The 19,456-nt window shown below is 31.9% G+C and overlaps 1 protein-coding gene and 1 long non-coding RNA gene across 3 annotated transcripts in view; one reads left to right on the forward strand and one right to left on the reverse strand.

Annotated features, from left to right (window-relative positions):
- Nucleotides 1–19,456, reverse strand: part of LOC111044378 (protein UBASH3A homolog) — a 31,816-nt gene that overhangs the window by 9,293 nt on the left and 3,067 nt on the right. Inside the window, exons 4-10 of one of the 2 annotated variants that reach the window (XM_022329503.2) lie at nt 19,011–19,109; nt 17,135–17,307; nt 16,475–16,613; nt 12,350–12,419; nt 8,114–8,291; nt 3,605–3,728; nt 2,173–2,388 (exon numbers count right to left, since the gene is read on the reverse strand). In XM_022329503.2, the coding sequence (XP_022185195.1) occupies nt 2,173–2,388; nt 3,605–3,728; nt 8,114–8,291; nt 12,350–12,419; nt 16,475–16,613; nt 17,135–17,307; nt 19,011–19,109 (999 nt within the window). The remainder of the gene's footprint in view (nt 1–2,172; nt 2,389–3,604; nt 3,729–8,113; nt 8,292–12,349; nt 12,420–16,474; nt 16,614–17,134; nt 17,308–19,010; nt 19,110–19,456) is intronic. The other variant, XM_022329504.2, reaches the window with a different exon arrangement.
- LOC120350853 lies at nt 5,398–8,283 on the forward strand. Its single transcript, XR_005571060.1, has 2 exons — nt 5,398–5,960; nt 8,143–8,283. It is a non-coding gene; the product is annotated as an uncharacterized LOC120350853 (long non-coding RNA).

Raw genomic sequence — 19,456 nt, forward strand, 5'->3', positions numbered from 1 at the left:
CAATCTATTTATATCGTGTCTCCTGTTTTAATTTATATATATCATCAAAGGCATATATATATATATATATATATATATATATATATATATATATATGTATATATATATATAAATGAATGTCTGTTTGTGTGTTAGTTTGTATGTTTGTTCCCTATAGACTCGAAAACTACTTGACAGAACGGCATGAAACTTTGAGAATATGTTGTGTGAATATTGGGGATGGTTTCTGACCATACATTTTAATAGGGGGGCTAATAATTATTATTTATTAATACATTTTACAGACCTATGTTTACGATATTTTCGGCCGAGCAGCTACCGAAGAACGGAAAGATGATCATATTGTGATAATATAATTTAGCATCTAAAGTTAGCAGCTTTAATGAACACGTCAACCTGTGATAAATTGTGTACTGGTATTAAAACGGTTGTTTGGAGTTAAAGTGTAGTTGATTGGTACCAGCTGTAGATAATGGTTCCTTAGGAGACCTATACAAATAATTATCACTCCTCTATCATTGAAAAACTGGAAAATGTTGGAAAAAAATTATTCACCTCATGAAAGAGCTGAACAGGTAGCCAACCATTTGATGTCATTACTCAAGTAGGGTATACAAACTGTTGTATTCATTAATTAATGAAGTATGACAGAATAATTTACTTTTTTTTAATTTAGCTTAGATTATATTCATACTAAAATGGAAAATGGAAAGAATATGGAATTCTGTGTAAGTCATCGTACATATTTCCTGAACTATCTATTGACAATCAACAACTATGAAAACATTAAATTCATCTTTGAAACACTGATTTAACCTATTTATTTTTTTTTTTAATTCAACACTTTACTGATTTACTCTACCAATTTATTGAGAAGAATATTTTTTCGGAATAATAAATGCTGCATGACTAAGCACATAGGAAGTCCATATTAAGATGCAAATTAAAATATTGATTGTCAGATAAATTTCATGATTCACCAAATAAAGTCAAGTGTGACATGAGATACATTGACTTTTTGGCGGTATGCAGTTCGCCGGGTAAGCTAGTATGCGCATAAAATTATCTAATAAGTTACCATTAGATTCTAGAAATGTTAGTTTTAGAAAATTTAAAACTATAATGTGCGAGGTCCTGAAAGCCAAACCACTCTATTCACTCCAAGACTGGCATGATTTGAGTATGGAGAGCCTTTCTTTTTTATGATTTATTTTACTATTTAAATGTATTGATAGGCTATATCTATTTATGTATCATTCATGTTTTGTTGAAGCTTATTGTGATGTGTGTCCGGACTCCATATTGACTTCTGTGAAACACTTTATTTTGTATTTGTCTGTGTGACTATTGTATGTTTTATGTTTCCTGATGACTATGCCTATTGCACTATGTGTTTAATGAAAATAAAGAACTAATATTATGACAAATAGGAAAAAATTGTCCCTACAATTTTCACAATATTTTTCTGTTAGGCTGGTCACTAACGATAGAACATCCATGATACACATTCGTCTACATTTTTGCGTCATCACAGCTGTGATCACAGCGAAACGCTGCGAAATTTTTTTTTTATATTCGATTTTTGTAGTTTATTATTTCGTCGCTTCTCTACTTGAGGTTAAATTATTTTTCTATCATTATAACTAGTAATTTTCCAGTGGTTTATTTATTGTTATTGGTTTGTTATGTTGTGTGTGATGTGTATGTGGATGTGTGAAGCATGTTTTGTCATCAGCGAGGTGCTTGTAACATAAAATGAACAACCAATAACAATAAATAAACCACTGGAAAATTATATATGATTAACGTTGGGTTGCTAACCTTGTCTGTCATTAGACAAAGCATCAGACAACTCCACTTTTTGCCAAATCATTTTTTGGCTATGAAGCAATATAATGAGCTCCCAAAATATTTCACTCAATTATGAAAAACTGTTGAATAAAAAAAAACACATTGAATAACACAGCAAGACCAAATAAAGATTTGACGAACAAGTAGCCAACTATTTGATGTCATTACTGAAGTAAGGTATGCAAACTGTTGTTTGATTTTCATGAAACAGTGATAGTATATTGTATAAATATCTATATTGATATACATAGTAACAGTAACTGTGTATTTTCATAAACAGTGATATGAGTAATGAGTAGCCTATTATAATGATCGCAATACCTTTGAGCACATTGTGGCAGGTCTGCACACATCTGAGTGACGGCGAGACTAGTGCCCGGTGTATTTGCACCCCGGCCTGCCGCATCGCCTCTCCAGTCAGGCGAGCCTGCAGTTCACCCACATTGGTCAGCGGCGAGTCCTTGAAGAAGCCTTCCGGTCCGCCTGAGCGCTGCGGCACTGAGGCCGGCATGTTCAGGTCTTTCCTCATGTAGGTGCCTGCAAAATTCAACAATTGAAATGCCGTTTCATAACGAATAGAAACTAGAAATCTTAAAGCTGGAGTGTATAGAGTGAGGTCCAAGTTATAATGGGAGTGGAGAAAGATAGAAGAGAAGCGTTGCCGATTCTCCGCCTTGCGACTCCTTTTATAGAAGATAGCTGATAATATTCGATGTAAGATTCATTTTATTTTATTTATTCATTTATTGTACAGAACACTGTAATTATAATTCATAATATAATTATTACCATGGAGGAAAACTGAGGAGCCTGTACCATTTCTCTCCCAAATTTTGATGAAAAGTTAATGTTGTCCAATGTTGTCTAATATTAGGTTATGAAGTCACAAATCACTGTTTCGCAACTAAATTTTCGGTCCATGAATAGTTATTTGAAAATTTTGAAGACTGACGTGAGAAATAGAGTAAATGAATGTACCAAAGAAACCAATAAATTTAAAACTTGAGAAGTAGGCCTATTGCACTTTTGTAAAATTTAAAGACAAAATCAAAATTAAATGTTCATTCTTGTTTAAAATGATCAATTATATTTTATTTGTCAAGAACATATATTTTTCAATTATCACAATGGCAACTTTGTGGATTTAGAGAAGGATATCTGCTTTTTCGAATAATTGACAAGGATATCAAAACCAATGTTAATCAGATACTGTGTATTTCTTATCTATTCTAGTTATGCATATGTAAAGTCTTCAATTTAATTCACTGTCATCAACAAACGGTATGCAATGAAAAACAATCAACAGCACTTAGATACTAAGTAGACTACATTTTGTTAATTTGTTTATTTTATGGAAAGAAAATTTATTTGACTTGAGATTGTAATTATGAGTAAAGTCCTGCTTAACAATGAATGCCTGCTTTGCTGAGCATATAAATAACTATTAGTTCTTAAGGGAAGTTTCACGCATTGGCAGACTGCAAATGTAAAAGCACTCCAATAATAACTAATAATATTATCTTTCTACACAGCAGAGCATTAATCCATTGTAAAAAGGAATTTCTATTTCATATCTCATACCTTTTTCGCTCATAAATTATAGTTTGCAAGTCGTCGCAATAGTGATAAAAATCTTGTGTGGCACACTCATGTACTTTCCTTGCCAACTTGCCGTGATAATGTTTTCCACTGATATATTCCACTAAACCTAGTATTTCAAATTAAAAGAATACAATACAAGTATTTGACAAACCATGCTCATCGAAGCAGTAGGGAATCCATTTGCCAAAAGTGAAATCGACCCTTTCACCATGCCTCATTATGTAAATCTGCCGGGGACCGCTTGGCTCTGCCAGGGACTGACTCAGACTTTCTTCCTGTAAACAAAATTAATTTTAGCAATTAATAATAGTTAAATTTTATGTTAATTTCGAATGGAAATGTTCGATAAATTATTGAACTTTGATGTTAGGATTTTGTAGAATTATCTCATACGAAATATATTTTACGATTACATGATGACATAGGGGTCTTTTTCACTGGTATAGTTTTATGTAAAAAAAAACCTTAAGCTCCTTACGAATAGATCAAGTATCATTGCCAGAGTTGAAGGTCCAGTTAAAATGTTTTAAAGTAAATGCGACTGGTTTGCTATTCCAATTTGCTCTTACTCGCCAATTTACTTCTTTTATCCCTTCCCGTATTAGCAGGAGCAATATTACTATATACTGTTAAATGACTGGAATCTGAATACATCTTTTTTGATCCCATTTCTACCAAAAGTTTATCTGACTAGTATTACATTAGCACTAACTAAATTCAAAATCTATTTCAATTCAAAATAATTTGGCATTAGAAAGATAGACAAGATGCAATAGAGATTCAAATGCATTATTCGCTAATGGGTCATGCTATATAGATTCACTTTAAAAATGTAATTATCCTATAAAAATAGCATCAATGCTACCCATTCAATCAATAATGACAGTTTAATGTACATTAGTCTAGATAGTTTTCTACACAACGATAAAAAATAATTTTTCAAGCATAATATAATTATTATTAAGTATGTAAGTAGAGTTTGTAGAGTGTCAAATTATGTTATTAAAGTGTGACTTGACTAGTATAAATTTAAACTTGTTTGAAATATTAATTGCCATGAAGAATGAAAGAAAGAAAGAAAGAAAGAAAGAAAGAAAGAAATATTTATTGCCAAAATCATTAAACAAACTTTACAAATGTGAAAAATATAAAAATTTTCATATACAATACATTGCAAAAAATTAAAATTAAAATATTTTCCATTTAAAATCGATTATAATATTATCATTGGCGTTACCAGCAAAACTAAGTAGTTTGAGCGATGGCAACGAGTAATCAGTCGGCTATAATTAGTGGCTTGAGATTCAGTCGAAAATAGAAAAAATATAATAAAGAAAAAAGAATCATATGGAATGTATGAAAGACTAGAAAAAAAATTCAATCCGAAAAGAAAAAGTACTAAGAGTGAAATACTAAGAGAGCAGAAAAACTAAAATAGAACTAGAATGCAATGAAGGTTGTTTTATCAGACCAATTATATTCATATACTTATTTATTCCTTCAATTACAATTATTGTAAACCATTTAAAGCACATAAGGCTTTATCCCAAAACTATGACCTATTGCAATTCATAAATCAGTCAACAAATGAGCACTTTATGTTGTGCTTATACATGTGCAATAACATTATATGCTGTGTTTATTATTTCAAGAATGTTTTTCTCTACTCGAATAATTTCTCACTTGATTTAATATATTTTCAAAAAGACTTACCCTTTATTTGAAACTGTTATTATTATGAAACTTAGAAGAGAAATAGTTAACGTTTTTTTTCTATTTTTCCCCTCCCTATCATTTTATTAATAAGTGATATACAAATGAATAAATGAATAATAAATACTTGAACTTTATTATAAGTCTACACAACTAACCTTATTATCCGACATTTCAACTATTTGACCCTTCAGGAACGTTTTTTTCTATTACACTGAATACAATTAACTGACAGCAAACAATAATGACAACAACACATTAATTAGTAAGCCAACAGCCAGCTGGCTGTCAACATATACAGCACTTCAATCAGCAACTTGAATCAAACAAAGCTCTTATAAAAGTTGAGACAAGATAACAGGGAAAACGTTAAAAATATCATTAACTGTGATGTAATAACGGTCAACGAAAAAAATACGTTCAAACTAGTGGCGTTGAAACGTTGATACATCAACTATTAATTAGATTAACTATTTAGTGTCGTTGCGGTTTCAACGAAAACTTGAAAAATAAGCAGTTAATACGTTGAAACATTGTATTCAACGACAGCGTGTTTATTTAACGTTACAATTTATACAGCAATCTTGGCTGATTTTTATTTATATCTTCAATTTTGGGACGAAGGAGTTGGTTGTAATGAATGGTGGACATCGACACTAAAAAACTTGTGAATACTTTTGATAGAAGGAATAGTTGAAACAACAGTTGGCTCCATATCTAATCGATCATATTAGCGTCATGCTATCGGCACTCCCGTTGGAAGGGTGGTTGTTTGAGAACAACACCACTAACAGGTAACAATTTCTGAAATCACTTCCCGGTGTTTAAAAACGAGAATAAAACTGTAGGTCCCATTTAACTCTCATCGTCATCCAACCTCAAGCACAAGCCTAGGGCTCATGTGGGCATCCTCAACAATGACGCGATTCAATATGGAGTTTCTTACAGGACTTTTCTCAATAGTAACAACAAGACTTTTCTCAAATATTGCTGTCAATATTTTTCCATATGGATAATTTCCCATGCGGTTATTCTAAGAAGGATAACTTTCCCATAACTCATCTTCTAAAGGAACTGAAAAAATGCTTCATGAATCTGAATTGAATAATTTTACTGTAGAATACAATTAGTGAATGATTATTGATTAATAATGAATATTTCAAAAAGTTCAATTAATATAACGAAAATGTTTAATGGTTTCTGAAATCAAATAAAATTCTTCCAAATTTATTTTTCCATCAATAGCTATTTTCAATAACGATAAAATATAATAAAGTGTTGTATCTACATAGATTATGAGATATGAATGAGCATACAGTTTTATGTGGGTTCCAGACCAACAATTAACAACTACTAATAAATCTATGGTAGAATCATTCTGTTTTACGGTAACTGGCTGAAATCTAACTGTCTGTCAGCCCAACTTAGACTAAAATGTTATGATTTGTACAGTTGACTGCTAGTTAAATAGTTGATAAACGTTAACCCGTTAATAAACTAATTCTTTAAATGAAGGCCCTGTTTGTAATCAGTACAAATATGTCACTAATATCACCATTTCTTACGTCATTGAAAATAAAAAGATAATACTGTACAAGATAGGTCATTGCACATTGTTATATTTCACAATATCAAGTAATAGAGTATGGGATTCTTTTTGCTTACAAAGTATTTGATAAGGATAGTAATATTATTTTCTGTATTGTAGTAAAGATGATGTTGTGATCGATATCCATATGATCAATTACTTCTATCCACTTACAACCAATTATTTATTAAAACTTTTTGAGAAACTAGTTCCGGTTACTACCCTATTAATCTAAATGATCTACATTAGGCCTATTCGATCATTATCAATCTCTAGTAAATTAAAAGCTTAAACATAAAACAGCGGAATATTATGGCAAAAAGAAATCCTATAATTGTGAGCAATAATAATATTATTATTATTACTTATAGGCTATAACCAATCATAGCCTACGTCTCCATTCACATGTATATTTTGCTGCTCAATGCTTAAGCTTCAATTTTTTTAATTATTGATAGTTGGGTAACAAAAACCATGCACAAAATGTTCTAATAAGTGAATGTTCTTAGCACTCTCAAGCCATTCAATTATAAGATGAATAGGAATATTGTACGCATTTGAACAATTTAATTGAACATGTTTTTTTACCAATTCACTAATTTTATCAATGAATAAAATTCGAATAATAAATAATTCTTGAAAAATTGAGCCTTTATTAATGATGAATTATTGCTCTATATCCCTTGATAGAATCAAGATTTTCGCAATCTATGTAAACAGTATCAGGGTTTTACAGTGTAACTGATGAATAGCGTGTTAGTATTTCACCAGAAAATCACTTCAAATATTATTTAGATGATGAACTACAGTCAAACCCATTTTTAGAAGGTTGCCATGTCCAACGAGCTGGCAACGCTGTTGTCTAGGTTCAGCTGTCAGCAGGCTGTAGTGAGATTCACTTCATACTTTCAGCATTGTTGAAAGGGAAGCTTTGGTGTCATTCATAACGAATGCTATTTTTTAATCTCACTATAGATGTATGCATCACAATTATTTACAGCATTTAATTTGGAATTTTGTTTAATAATGACAACATTATTATAAAAAGATTTATTTCAAGTTTACTCGCTCTTCAAAGCGTTTAACTCGGGCTGGTAAGCTGATTGAACCCAGTTATGCAACGTTGCCACTTTTTTGAAACTGGGAAATAATCCTATAGTGTCAGCATTCCTCATAACTTACACCACCACTTCTATTCAATCACCGCTGACAGACTGAAATGCATCTCACCATAGAATGTTTGAAAGTAATAAAAACAATATAAAACTTATAGTACCCTTTTATTAAAACATTTTTAAAACTTTAAAACATCTTAACGACTAGTTAAAAAGTTATTACAACTAAGGTTTTTCTACTCACTTTCGCCAAACTGATCCGTTTGTTTTCAGAATTGTCGTTGGCTGCAGTGGTGGTTTGTGAGCAGATGTTGGTATCACTTCCGTTGATTTGTCGTTGAAAAGAGAGCGGACATAGACCATTCTCCTCTTCGTCTTCAGTGCCTGTCACTGAGTCGCTGTTTACTCCCAAACTAACTGATCTAGAACATTAATTAAAAATTCCATAAAATTCTTATTATAAACAAGATGTACTGAAATTACAAACAAACATTTTAATATTAGAATTAAAGACAGAATAAATGGATCAATATTATAGTGAGAATCATTTTAAACTGTCAGAATTGGTGGAATGGGAAGTGTTGGTAACATTTTTTGTCATAGTCATTCAATTTCAACTGTTTTACATCCATGAAATCAAGCCGGTAAACATATGATTGTAGAATAATATACATAATAGCATACTATACTGTAATAAAATCATATGTTTTCATAACACTTTACACTAAATCGTATGTTTCCTATTTCCGAATTTGGAACAGCAATAGTGGTACGAAAACCGCCTTTTAGCGCTCCAGGTGGAAGTTTTGTCAACTACAATCAAGAAATTCCTGATTCGAAACTTGTAAACTAGGTTATGTTATGTTTATAGAATGCATGTAGTAATGTCAGTACAAGCAGGTAATGTTTTCTGTTTCTCAATTATTATTTTCTAGATTATTATGACAAAAAATAGTGTAAGCTACTTGGACGTGAATGTCTTTTGCAGTGCTCGAAAGAAATTCTAGTCTCGGCTAACGCCTTGACTACAAACAATCATTCTCGCCTGCAAAAGGGCCCTTCCCGTCCTAGTGACTTGAAATACTATTAAGGAGTAGTGAAAGTTTAAAGTGAGTCTCAGTGAAGATTGATTTATTTTCTCAATGGAATAGAATACACAAATAGAAGAAAAAAGGTTGGAATGAGTGGTGGAGCCATCTCGATATTCTTTTTACAGAACTGCTTGGATTCGATTGCTACTTACTAGACCAGATTAGTATAGAATGAAGCTGTTTAAAATCACTCTAGAAACAAAAACTAAACAAATTTCGAAATTGAAATATTTGTTACAAAAATCTGAAAAAGTCTATAAATGAAAATTCAAAACTACGAATCGTTTAGCTCGTTGATATCGAACCATCAAATAAAACTAAAAATTAAATACAGGAAAATTGGATAAACGAAAAAATACAGACGGAGAAACTGGATAAAAATTTATAATATAATAAGAAAAATACGATTGGCTGAAGGAGACAGTTTATGGGAAATGTGCTATAATATTAACATGGATTTTGGCAATGTTAGTTATCAAGTTCAATTACTTCAATTGAACACTTAAAATTTACTCTATTTGTAGTTTGATCTGAGTACATAGTGACTAAACATCTGCAATGACAAGGCATTCTTGGCAACATAACAGAAATTCACCTTGATGTAATGCACTCTCAATCTATCTCTTTCTCTTATCTCATTATAGTTTCCTCCATCTCGCAAGCACCACTTCAAGAATAAAAAATAGTTTCATTTTGGCTTGAATTAACGGGAGATGAATTGTGGACACACACTCACAAATAAAACCATTTTATTACTATTAATGGAATAAAGAATGGTTCATTATTTAATAAATAGTGACTTTAAACTGTCAGAATGGTGGAATGGGAAGTGTTGGTAACATTTTTTTGTCATAGTCATTCAATTTCAACTGTTTTACATCCATGAAATCAAGCCGGTAAACAGCTGATTGTAGAATACTATACTGTAATAAAATCATATGTTTTCATAACACTTTACACTAAATCGTATGTTTCCTATTTCCGAATTTGGAACAGCAATAGTGGTACGAAAACCGCCTTTTAGCGCTCCAGGTGGAAGTTTTGTCAACTACAATCAAGAAATTCCTGATTCGAAGCTTGTAAACTAGGTTATGTTTATAGAATGCATGTAGTAATGTCAGCACAAGCAGGTAATGTTTTCTGATTCTCAATTATTATGACAAAAAATAGTGTAAGCTACTTGGACGTGAATGTCTTTTGCAGTGCTCAAATGAAATTCTAGTCTCGGCTAACGCCTCGACTACAAACATCATTCTCGCCTGCAGAAGGGCCCTTCCCGTCCTTGTGACTTGAAATACTATTAAGGAGTAGTGAAAGTTTGAAGTGAGTCTCAGTGAAGGTTGATTTATTTTCTCAATGGAATAGAATACGAAAATAGATGAAAAAGGTTGGAATGAGTGGTGGAGCTATCTCGATATTCTTTTTACAGAACTGCTTGGATTCGATTGCTACTTACTAGACCAGATTAGTATAGAATGAAGCTGTTTAAAATCACTCTAGAAACAAAAACTAAACAAATTTCGAAATTGAAATATTTGTTACAAAAATCTGAAAAAGTCTATAAATGAAAATTCAAAACGAGCTCGTTGATATCGAGCCATCAAATAAAACTAAAAATTAAATACGGGAAAATTGGATGAACGAAAAAATACAGACGGAGAAACTGGATAAAAATTCATAATAATATAATGAGAAAAATACGATTGGCTGAAGGAGACAGTTTATGGGAAATTTGCTATAATATTGACATGGATTTTGGCAATGTTAGTTATCAAGTTCAATTACTTCAATTGAACACTTAAAATTTACTCTATTTGTAGTTTGATCTGAGTACATAGTGACTAAACATCTGCAATGACAAGGCATTCTTGGCAACATAACAGAAATTCACCTTGATGTAATGCACTCTCAATCTATCTCTTTCTCTTATCTCATTATAGTTTCCTCCATCTCGCAAGCACCACTTCAAGAATAAAAAATAGTTTCATTTTGGCTTGAATTAACGGGAGATGAATTGTGGACACACACTCACAAATAAAACCATTTTATTACTATTAATGGAATAAAGAATGGTTCATTATTTAATAAATAGTGACTTTGAACAGTCAGCATTGGTTGAATTTAAACAAGTACTGACGTTATTATTTTTATAAAGAATTATTATTTAAAAAGAGGTTTTATTGTACTACGGATTAGCTATATTCTAATTCATCTATGATCGTTTGACGATGCTAGTGAACATTCTATAGTGGTACTAACGTTTTGAAGACAGTATGAAGGCATGTATATAAGATCTAATAATTGCTAATTATTTTTAATAGGCCTACAGTAGTGATAAATTCCATCTTGAATATATTTTATTTGTAATAATTGTTAATTCTTGTTAATACAGTAGTGATAAATTCCATCTTGAATAAATTTTATTTGTCCAAAAATATTTTTCAATTGTGAATAATAACTTACATTTTTAATAATTGAGATTAAATATTTCTCATCATATTTCTACATATACTTTAGCAACGGAGCGGAGTTTGAAAAGAATAGAGCTATCTGCTCTGGCAAATGACAGACAAGGATAGTTGCAAACCAATGTTAATCAGATACTGACTTTAATACATGAATCTCACTGTAGTTTACTAGAGCTTGACCCTTATGCAGATACTCGTTTTAAACGGAAAAATGTCAGCTGTTCGTTTAAACCCCGTATGAAACACATTTTGGTAAATGCAACCATATTTACAAATAAACGTGGTTCAGCGTTAAACGTAGTGTTAGAATATGGACCCTAATCGACTGAGGTAAGCACCCTTTCACACTTTGCTAGTAAAGGTGTGTGTGTGTGTGTGAGGTCACATAAAAGTTTTAGTGGTACAAGCAGACTGGACTGGACAACCTACTAGACTAGGCCGAGTGTTTCACACAAGGTTAATAAAGAGTTTTAAAGGTAATAAAATAATAATATCGTGTGACCTAGTTGGCTCAGGTCTGGAGTCAGAGTTTTCAGGTCGCACCTGATCAATTAGGTTCTAAAGGTAGTGAGTGGTAGAGGGACTAGACTAGCAAGATATCTACTCTATTTGTTACTGGACCAGACAAGGCAGGCAGACTAGGCAGTCGAATAGAGTTGGAAATGTTTGAACAATACTAGTTATTAGAAAAAAAAGATTAATTTATTTCCTCCTAATAAGGTACATTGAATTGTAAAATTTGGTAAATATTCTTGAAAATATACTCGTAGTAGGAGAAACGACATAGCAGTTAAGTAGTGGTGATAAACTCAATTATTTCACTGCATTATCTGAACAAGTGGTGATAGATGATATTCACTTCTTTCTATATTGTGTAATGTATATAGAATGAATGAATTGAAAAGTAGTATTGTTTTTTACCTGTGTAACGTCCATGAATCTGATTCCGCTGTTCTTTCAGTATAGTTTACAGGCAAATAACCGCTACATCCTACAATAAAAATGTGTTTAAAAAAAATATATGTCTATTATCTATCAACAAAAATCAATCAAAATGGATCTTGAGTATAGTTTACAGGCGAATAACCGTTACATCCTACAAAAAAAATGTGTTTAAGAAAATATATGTCTATTATCTATCCACAAAAATCGATCAAAATGAGTCATTATGATAATATATCCGGAGAAGGTTAATAGTGTTCGAAAACAAATCTAAACTATCTAAAATCAATACAGAATGATCCAATTACTGCAGAACCAATAATAATAGTTCTCAAAGATAAAAATCTGGTGTGGTACACTCACACAACTTTCCTTGCTCATTGAACTGTAAGCCTCATTCTTAAACGAGAATAATTTAGGGGAATAACATAATGACGATTGGCGGCAACATTTTGAAACTATGATCAGACTACTGTATATGTGTATATATAATTGTTTTCAGAGTACTCTTTCCTTTGTGTAAATTGTGAAATTTGATGATTTTTAAAAGTCGTCAAAACAGCTGTTCTACAGATGAAATATCTCGACTATGTGTTCTTTTTATAAACTGCTCTACCTACCTACCTCATGCACGAGAAGGAGGTTACACAGTCCATTTCTCAAGGATGGGGTGGAACCCCCATTAGTTTCCCAGGGAAAAGACTCATGCCAGTTGATAGAGCTGAAAAATAACTATACAGGATATGAATTTGAAAAAAATCGGTCAAGTCATTTTTGAGAAAATCGTAAAAAACATGATTTTTTAGTAATTATCCGCCATTTTTCTCAAGAATATTAGAGCTCCTGCAATTTTCCCAGAAATGAGACTCATGTCTGTCGATAGGGCTTATGAATAGCTCCATGCTATCCATGGTATAAATTTGAAGAAAATCGTTAGAGCCGTTTTCGAGAAAACCGTAAAAACATGGTTTTTTAGTCATTATCCACCATTTTTTTTTCAATAATATTACGGAGCTCCTGCAATTTTCCCAGAAATGAGATTCATGTCAGTTGTTAGGGCTTATAAATAGCTATCCATGGTATAAATTTGAAGAAAATCGTTTAATCCGTTTTCGAGAAAAACGTGAAAACCTGGTTTTTTAGTAATTATCCGCCATTTTTTCCGCCATCTTAAATTTAATTACACTGAATTTCTTATTGTCAGATCCTCATCGTATGAAGACCTTAACTTTAAAATTTCAAGGCAATAGGTTAATTAGGAATGGAGTTATCGTGTTCACAGACATACACACATACACAGACCAACACCCAAAAATCATGTTTTTGGACTCAGGGGACCTTGAAACCTATAAAAACTTGAAAAAAGGGTACCTTAAATTTTTTGGGAAAGCAATACTTTCCTTACCTATGGTAATAGGGCAAGGAAAGTAAAAAATATCGGAATACTGAAAAATATTTTCAAAAGCATTTCTGTAATTTACGTATCATACACTTATTTTTACTTTCCTTGCCCTATTATTTATTTATTTATTTATTTATTTATTCATATGCAAATACAATTCAGGTAAAAACAACAGGCATTTGCCCAAAACTGCTTCAAACCTTAATTTGGAATACACAGTCTAAAGGTTATGCTACTTACGTAACTTAAACGATAATTCGTACACAATTTTGAGTCCAAAAAATGTATCTACTACAATTTTGAATTTATTAGATTGATCAATTTCCAAATACGAATCCAAACAAAACTCCTCCTTCACAATTACAAAAAAATATTGAAAATTTCACTCAAATCCACAAACTCATGTAAACATCAAATCATAGGTAAGGAAAGTATTGCTTTCCAAAAAAATTAAGGTACCCTATTTTCAAGTTTTCTATACGTTTCAAGGTACCCTGAGTCGAAAACCATGATTTTTGGGTGTTGGTCTGTGTGTGTGTATGTGTGTATGTATGTGAAAACACGATAACTCCATTCCTAATTAACCGATTGACTTGAAATTTCAAACTTAAGGTCCTTATACCATGAGGATCCGACAATAGGAAATTCAATAAAATTCAAATCAGGATGGCGGAAAAAATGGCGGATAATTACTAAAAAACATGTTTTTCACGGTTTTCTTGAAATCGGCTCTAACGATTTTCTTCAAATTTATACCATGGATAGCATGGAGCTATTCATAAGCCCTATCGACTGACATGAGTCTCATTTCTGGGAAAATTGCAGGAGCTCCGTAATATTCTTGAGAAAAATGGCGGATAATTACTAAAAAATCATGTTTTTTACGATTTTCTCAAAAATGACTTGACCGTTTTTTTTCAAATTCATACCCTGTATAGTTATTTATCAGCTCTATTAACTGGCATGAGTCTCCTTTCTTGGAAACTAATGGGGTTCCACCCCATCCTTGAGAAATGGACTTTGTAGCCTCCTTCTCGTGCATGAGGTAGGTAGGTAGCAACATTAGTAGACAGAAGGTTGATCACTCACAGGTGTAAGATTCGAAGTGGTGGGGGGAATGCCAGCGTGACGTCACGTGTAGTAAAAAAGTAAAACCACACTGAGAATACAGTTTATTCACTGTATCTTCAAATATATCGTCGTTTAATCCCCTCAAGATTGACCTAGAACTTAAAAATTCTCCATACTTATAGCGAATTAATCACCGATTCTAATGATGTTGTTTAATATTTCAAGTTCATTCAACTTGTATGAATAAAATGAAGTTGGAAGTTTTTCAAGAATCTAAACACGTGACACGAAAAAGTTAATAAGCTGGAAAAGCGTTAGTAGACCACGTTATACTATTATAATTTCAGATTAACCCATAAAAAATCTTGATAAACCAATGCATTGCAATAAAACAATAAACCGATCCCGATAAATCAAATGAATTTAATTCATATAAATGCACTGAAGATATGCTGGTATCGAGCACATGTTCTACCTACGAGAATCAAAATATCTCATCCCCAAAATTCACAAGCTGATGTATAGCCAAACTACAAAATATAAACATGACCTAGAAGATAAAGAAACCTTAAGGGTTTGAAAGTGAAGGTTAGGAGGTGGGGTTTTTGCTTTTATATTGCAAAATGCTTGTATTATTCAAATGTTTTGATAATTATTGTAAAGCAGAAACAGAAAGCTTGCATGTCAGAAAATGTTTGTGTTATATAATTTGACTATAGGTCACCCTATGATTTTCAAGAATGCGATATTCTGCCTACTCTGTACTACAGCCTACGTCACGGCTGCAGTTCCCCCACTCCAATTGCATTTCAACTAAAATACTATTATAGATGAGTGACCAACCTTCTGTCTACTAACTTTGGGTAGGTAGAGCAGTTCATAAAAATATCACATAGTCGAGATATTTCATCTGTAGAACAGCTGTTTTAACAATTTAAAAAAAAAATAATCGAATTTCACAATTTACACAAAGGAAAAAGTACTCTGAAAATAATTATATATACGCATATACAGTAGTCTGATCGTAGTTTCAAATATGTTGCTGTCAATCGTTTATGTTATTCCCCTAAATTATTCTCTTTTAAGAATGGGGCTTACAGTTCAATGAGCAAGGAAAGTTGTGTGAGTGCGCCACAACAGATTTTATTCTTATAATAGATGCTGGATATATTCTCCTTTTCTGCCATGAACGTTTCAATGCGTTTTTCATTTTATTTGCTACATTATTGATGGTTACTACAGTAATGCTAGATTCCATCTTCGATTTATTATCATTAAAGGAAAGTTTGATTGAAATAAGCCTTTTATTACACAATTTCAAGTAAGTCAAATTGAAAAGTCCGTAAGACTGAAAATCTGCGACTGGAGCCGATCTGAGTCGCGCTCGTGTAAGTAGTGCCAACATTTTTTGCCGTACTATGAATGTGATTTAGAAATTAGGGTCATATTGTAATTTGATCACACGGTATTAATATTGATAATTCGGCCAACTAACAGCCAAAATAGGAATTTGAAATCGTCTGATGATAACTTATCACGTATCGTGTATTGTTTAACATATACCAAACTAACGAAAGCTAAAATATTAGTATATGAGTGAATAAGAGGAAAACAATATATAAATATCCTACCTGTGAGCCATGAGGTGCCTTCGACCCAACCATCGGGTGAGCTTTCAACGGCATCTCCGTTCAAATAGATGAAATCACCCATCCTAACTTCTATTTCATCTGGCTCTCTCGGAACATGCGAGTATAGTACTTTGTGAACCTGTCAACAAAAATTCATCAAATTAGTTACCGTATTAATACTGACATTCATTTATAGACAGGAGCTGGAAAACGGGAAATTTTAATATAATGTTATGAAAAAATTCATAAACCTGGTAAATTATTAACGAAAAGGCATGTACGTATTCTTCAGCTTACAGTATGCAATTTCCAGTTCACTATTCACTAGTGAATAAAATATAATTTTGAATGAATAATGAAATTCTTCAATTGAATCAATGGAATTTTGTTTTCATTTGATTTTCTAATTGGAGTTATTTTTCTAGAAGTTTCTTCATTTTTGAATATGGGTAGTTTATTTACTCTTTAATCCATTTTCTATATGCTAATTTTGATTGTTTTAAAATGCAAATACAATTTATAACACATAAAGAACATATTATTGTAGAATTGAATAAAATTTGGACCCAAGCACTTAGTTCTGACAATTTGAAGGCGTTTTCTTCAGTAATGAACTGTTTGATGAAAATTACCAAAGAATGTATAACTAATGAAACTTACATGCTTATTGCAAACTCTGGTGTCCCTCGAATAGAGCCTAATCTCCCATTTGGTGGCAGTATCAGGATCCAGTAGAGTTTCGACAAGTGACTTCAAAGCCGTAAAATGCTGAGTTGGAAATTGGTAGGCCAGAGTCAAATGCAGGGATTTCACGTGTGGTTCCAGAAAAATTGCTAGAAATAAGAATTTTGATGCAGTTAATAAGTAGAAATGCCAGAACGAAAAATTTCGAATGAGTAAATTCTTTATTGATTTTATAAGTAGTCTGATGATTGGAGAATGTTTTGATGATGTGGAGGCTGTTCATTATCTGAAGATGAAAATCGACGTGAGATGTGCGCCTGTTTACTTGCTATGTTAGAGTCAAATTGGTTATATTGTTTTTAAAAATATAACGGTTAGGTTGTTTACTCTAATTCAATGAGAAATCACAAAATGCAAAGACACGGACAATATTATCACAAATCATGTAACACATAAGACATCTTGATTAAATTCAAATTTATCAAATCAAAAAACAATTTCCAATAACACATAACATAAAGTTATGATATGTTGCATAAGATAACTGGAAGTTGTTTCTGTGTGTTTGTGTGATACTTTAAATACAGCAGTTTGAATGTCCACTAATATATAAATCGAAACACTATATAAATCGAGAATATCAATGGAAACATCACAAAATTCAAAAACACCGCAATGCAAAGCATTGTATTCGCATGCAGAGGTTCACTGGCTAAGATACACACACCAATTTCATTAAAAATCTCACAAACATAAAATAAAAACAGGCAACCCAGTATAAACAAACCAATTCAAATAGATAAAATTAGAAAAATTGTACTGTACTGGTAATGCACAAAAAACGCAAAAAGCCAGCACTTACTACTCTACTTACGAAGATGATTGATAAATCAGTTTACTCTGTTACGAGTAAGGAGTTTTTAGAGTTATAAAGATGCCCATTTTTTGGATTATTCTCGTGTGTTCTGTAAATTGCAAAAAGTTAATGTTGTAGTAGGCCTATTATTTTTCAAAAAAAATATTGTATTGACCTATTTGAAGCTATAAGACAAGCGTGCCTACTGTGCTCTCATTTAAAAATTACAAGCCTTCATGTGATAGCCTTCATAGCTATGAAATATGATAGCACTGTGACAAGAGAGCTTAGAAGCATTGAAGCCTTTAAATCAATAACAAAACCTCATGTTATATTCAAATATTGCGCCATTTGAATGGGGAGCATCGATGTTATTCATAAGGAATACTGACAGTTCAAGTAATTCTCACTATTTCAGTAATTATCACACTTATATATTACATTTATAAGTTGTTCCTTCATAAGCTTTCAAATATAGCAGCACTGTGATAAGATAACACAACCTGAAAGCATTAAAGCTTTAAAATCAACCCGCTACTATAGTGAGATTCACTTCTGTAAGCATTGGTTGAATGGAGAACACTGATGTTATTCATTATTTATTCATAAGGAATGTAAACACTGTTTACTAAACAGTTCAAATGAACCTTCATTTATATAATATCACGATATTCATTCAAAGTCTTTAAAATATAACAGTATTGTGCACGATGAGACAACCTAAAAGCTTCTTAATCAACCTTTTATTACATTTATTCACCAAGCTGTTTATTCGAAAGCTTCAACATAGGCCTGTAATAACATAGTGACAAAGTAGCACGAAAGCATCAAAGCAACATAAATAGGCTAAGACGTTCACTAAATAGGCTTGCATTCAAGCAATTTTTTTATGAAACGGGCAAAGACATTTTAATTAACACCAGCATATCGTTGTGGTGAATTTAAATAATAAAAGCATTGGTTTCCTAAAATTGTGATCTTTTTCGAATAGCTTACATCTGAAACCTCTCGTAATGGAATATCTGCCAGTAGCAGATGTACACCATGGGAAGCAGGACGCCAGAGCATCTAAATGCTCATAGTTATCATTGATTACTGCAATCCAAACATTCCACATTTCAACTATTTCTTCAGGTTATTTCAAGTTGAGTAAAGTCTAGCATATTGGAGTTGATCTCTTATTAATTTCAAATTGATACTTATGAAATAATGTTATTCATACCACTTTTGTGTGTTCACCTTCATTTTTTACATCTTTTCTTGATACTAACCATACTAAAGTGGAAGTATGAGTGAAGTTAACCAGAGTAAAGTGAAAGAATAAATATATGATAGATAAGAGAGAATTATTTGAATAAGTTCACCATAAAATACTTCTTTTATCCTTTTCAGGATGATAAGATTATTTGCAAGACTATTAGTCCAATCTGTCCACTCTGTGG

This window comes from Nilaparvata lugens, chromosome 4, assembly GCF_014356525.2.
Source record: "Nilaparvata lugens isolate BPH chromosome 4, ASM1435652v1, whole genome shotgun sequence".
Taxonomy (NCBI): Eukaryota; Metazoa; Arthropoda; class Insecta; order Hemiptera; family Delphacidae; genus Nilaparvata; species Nilaparvata lugens.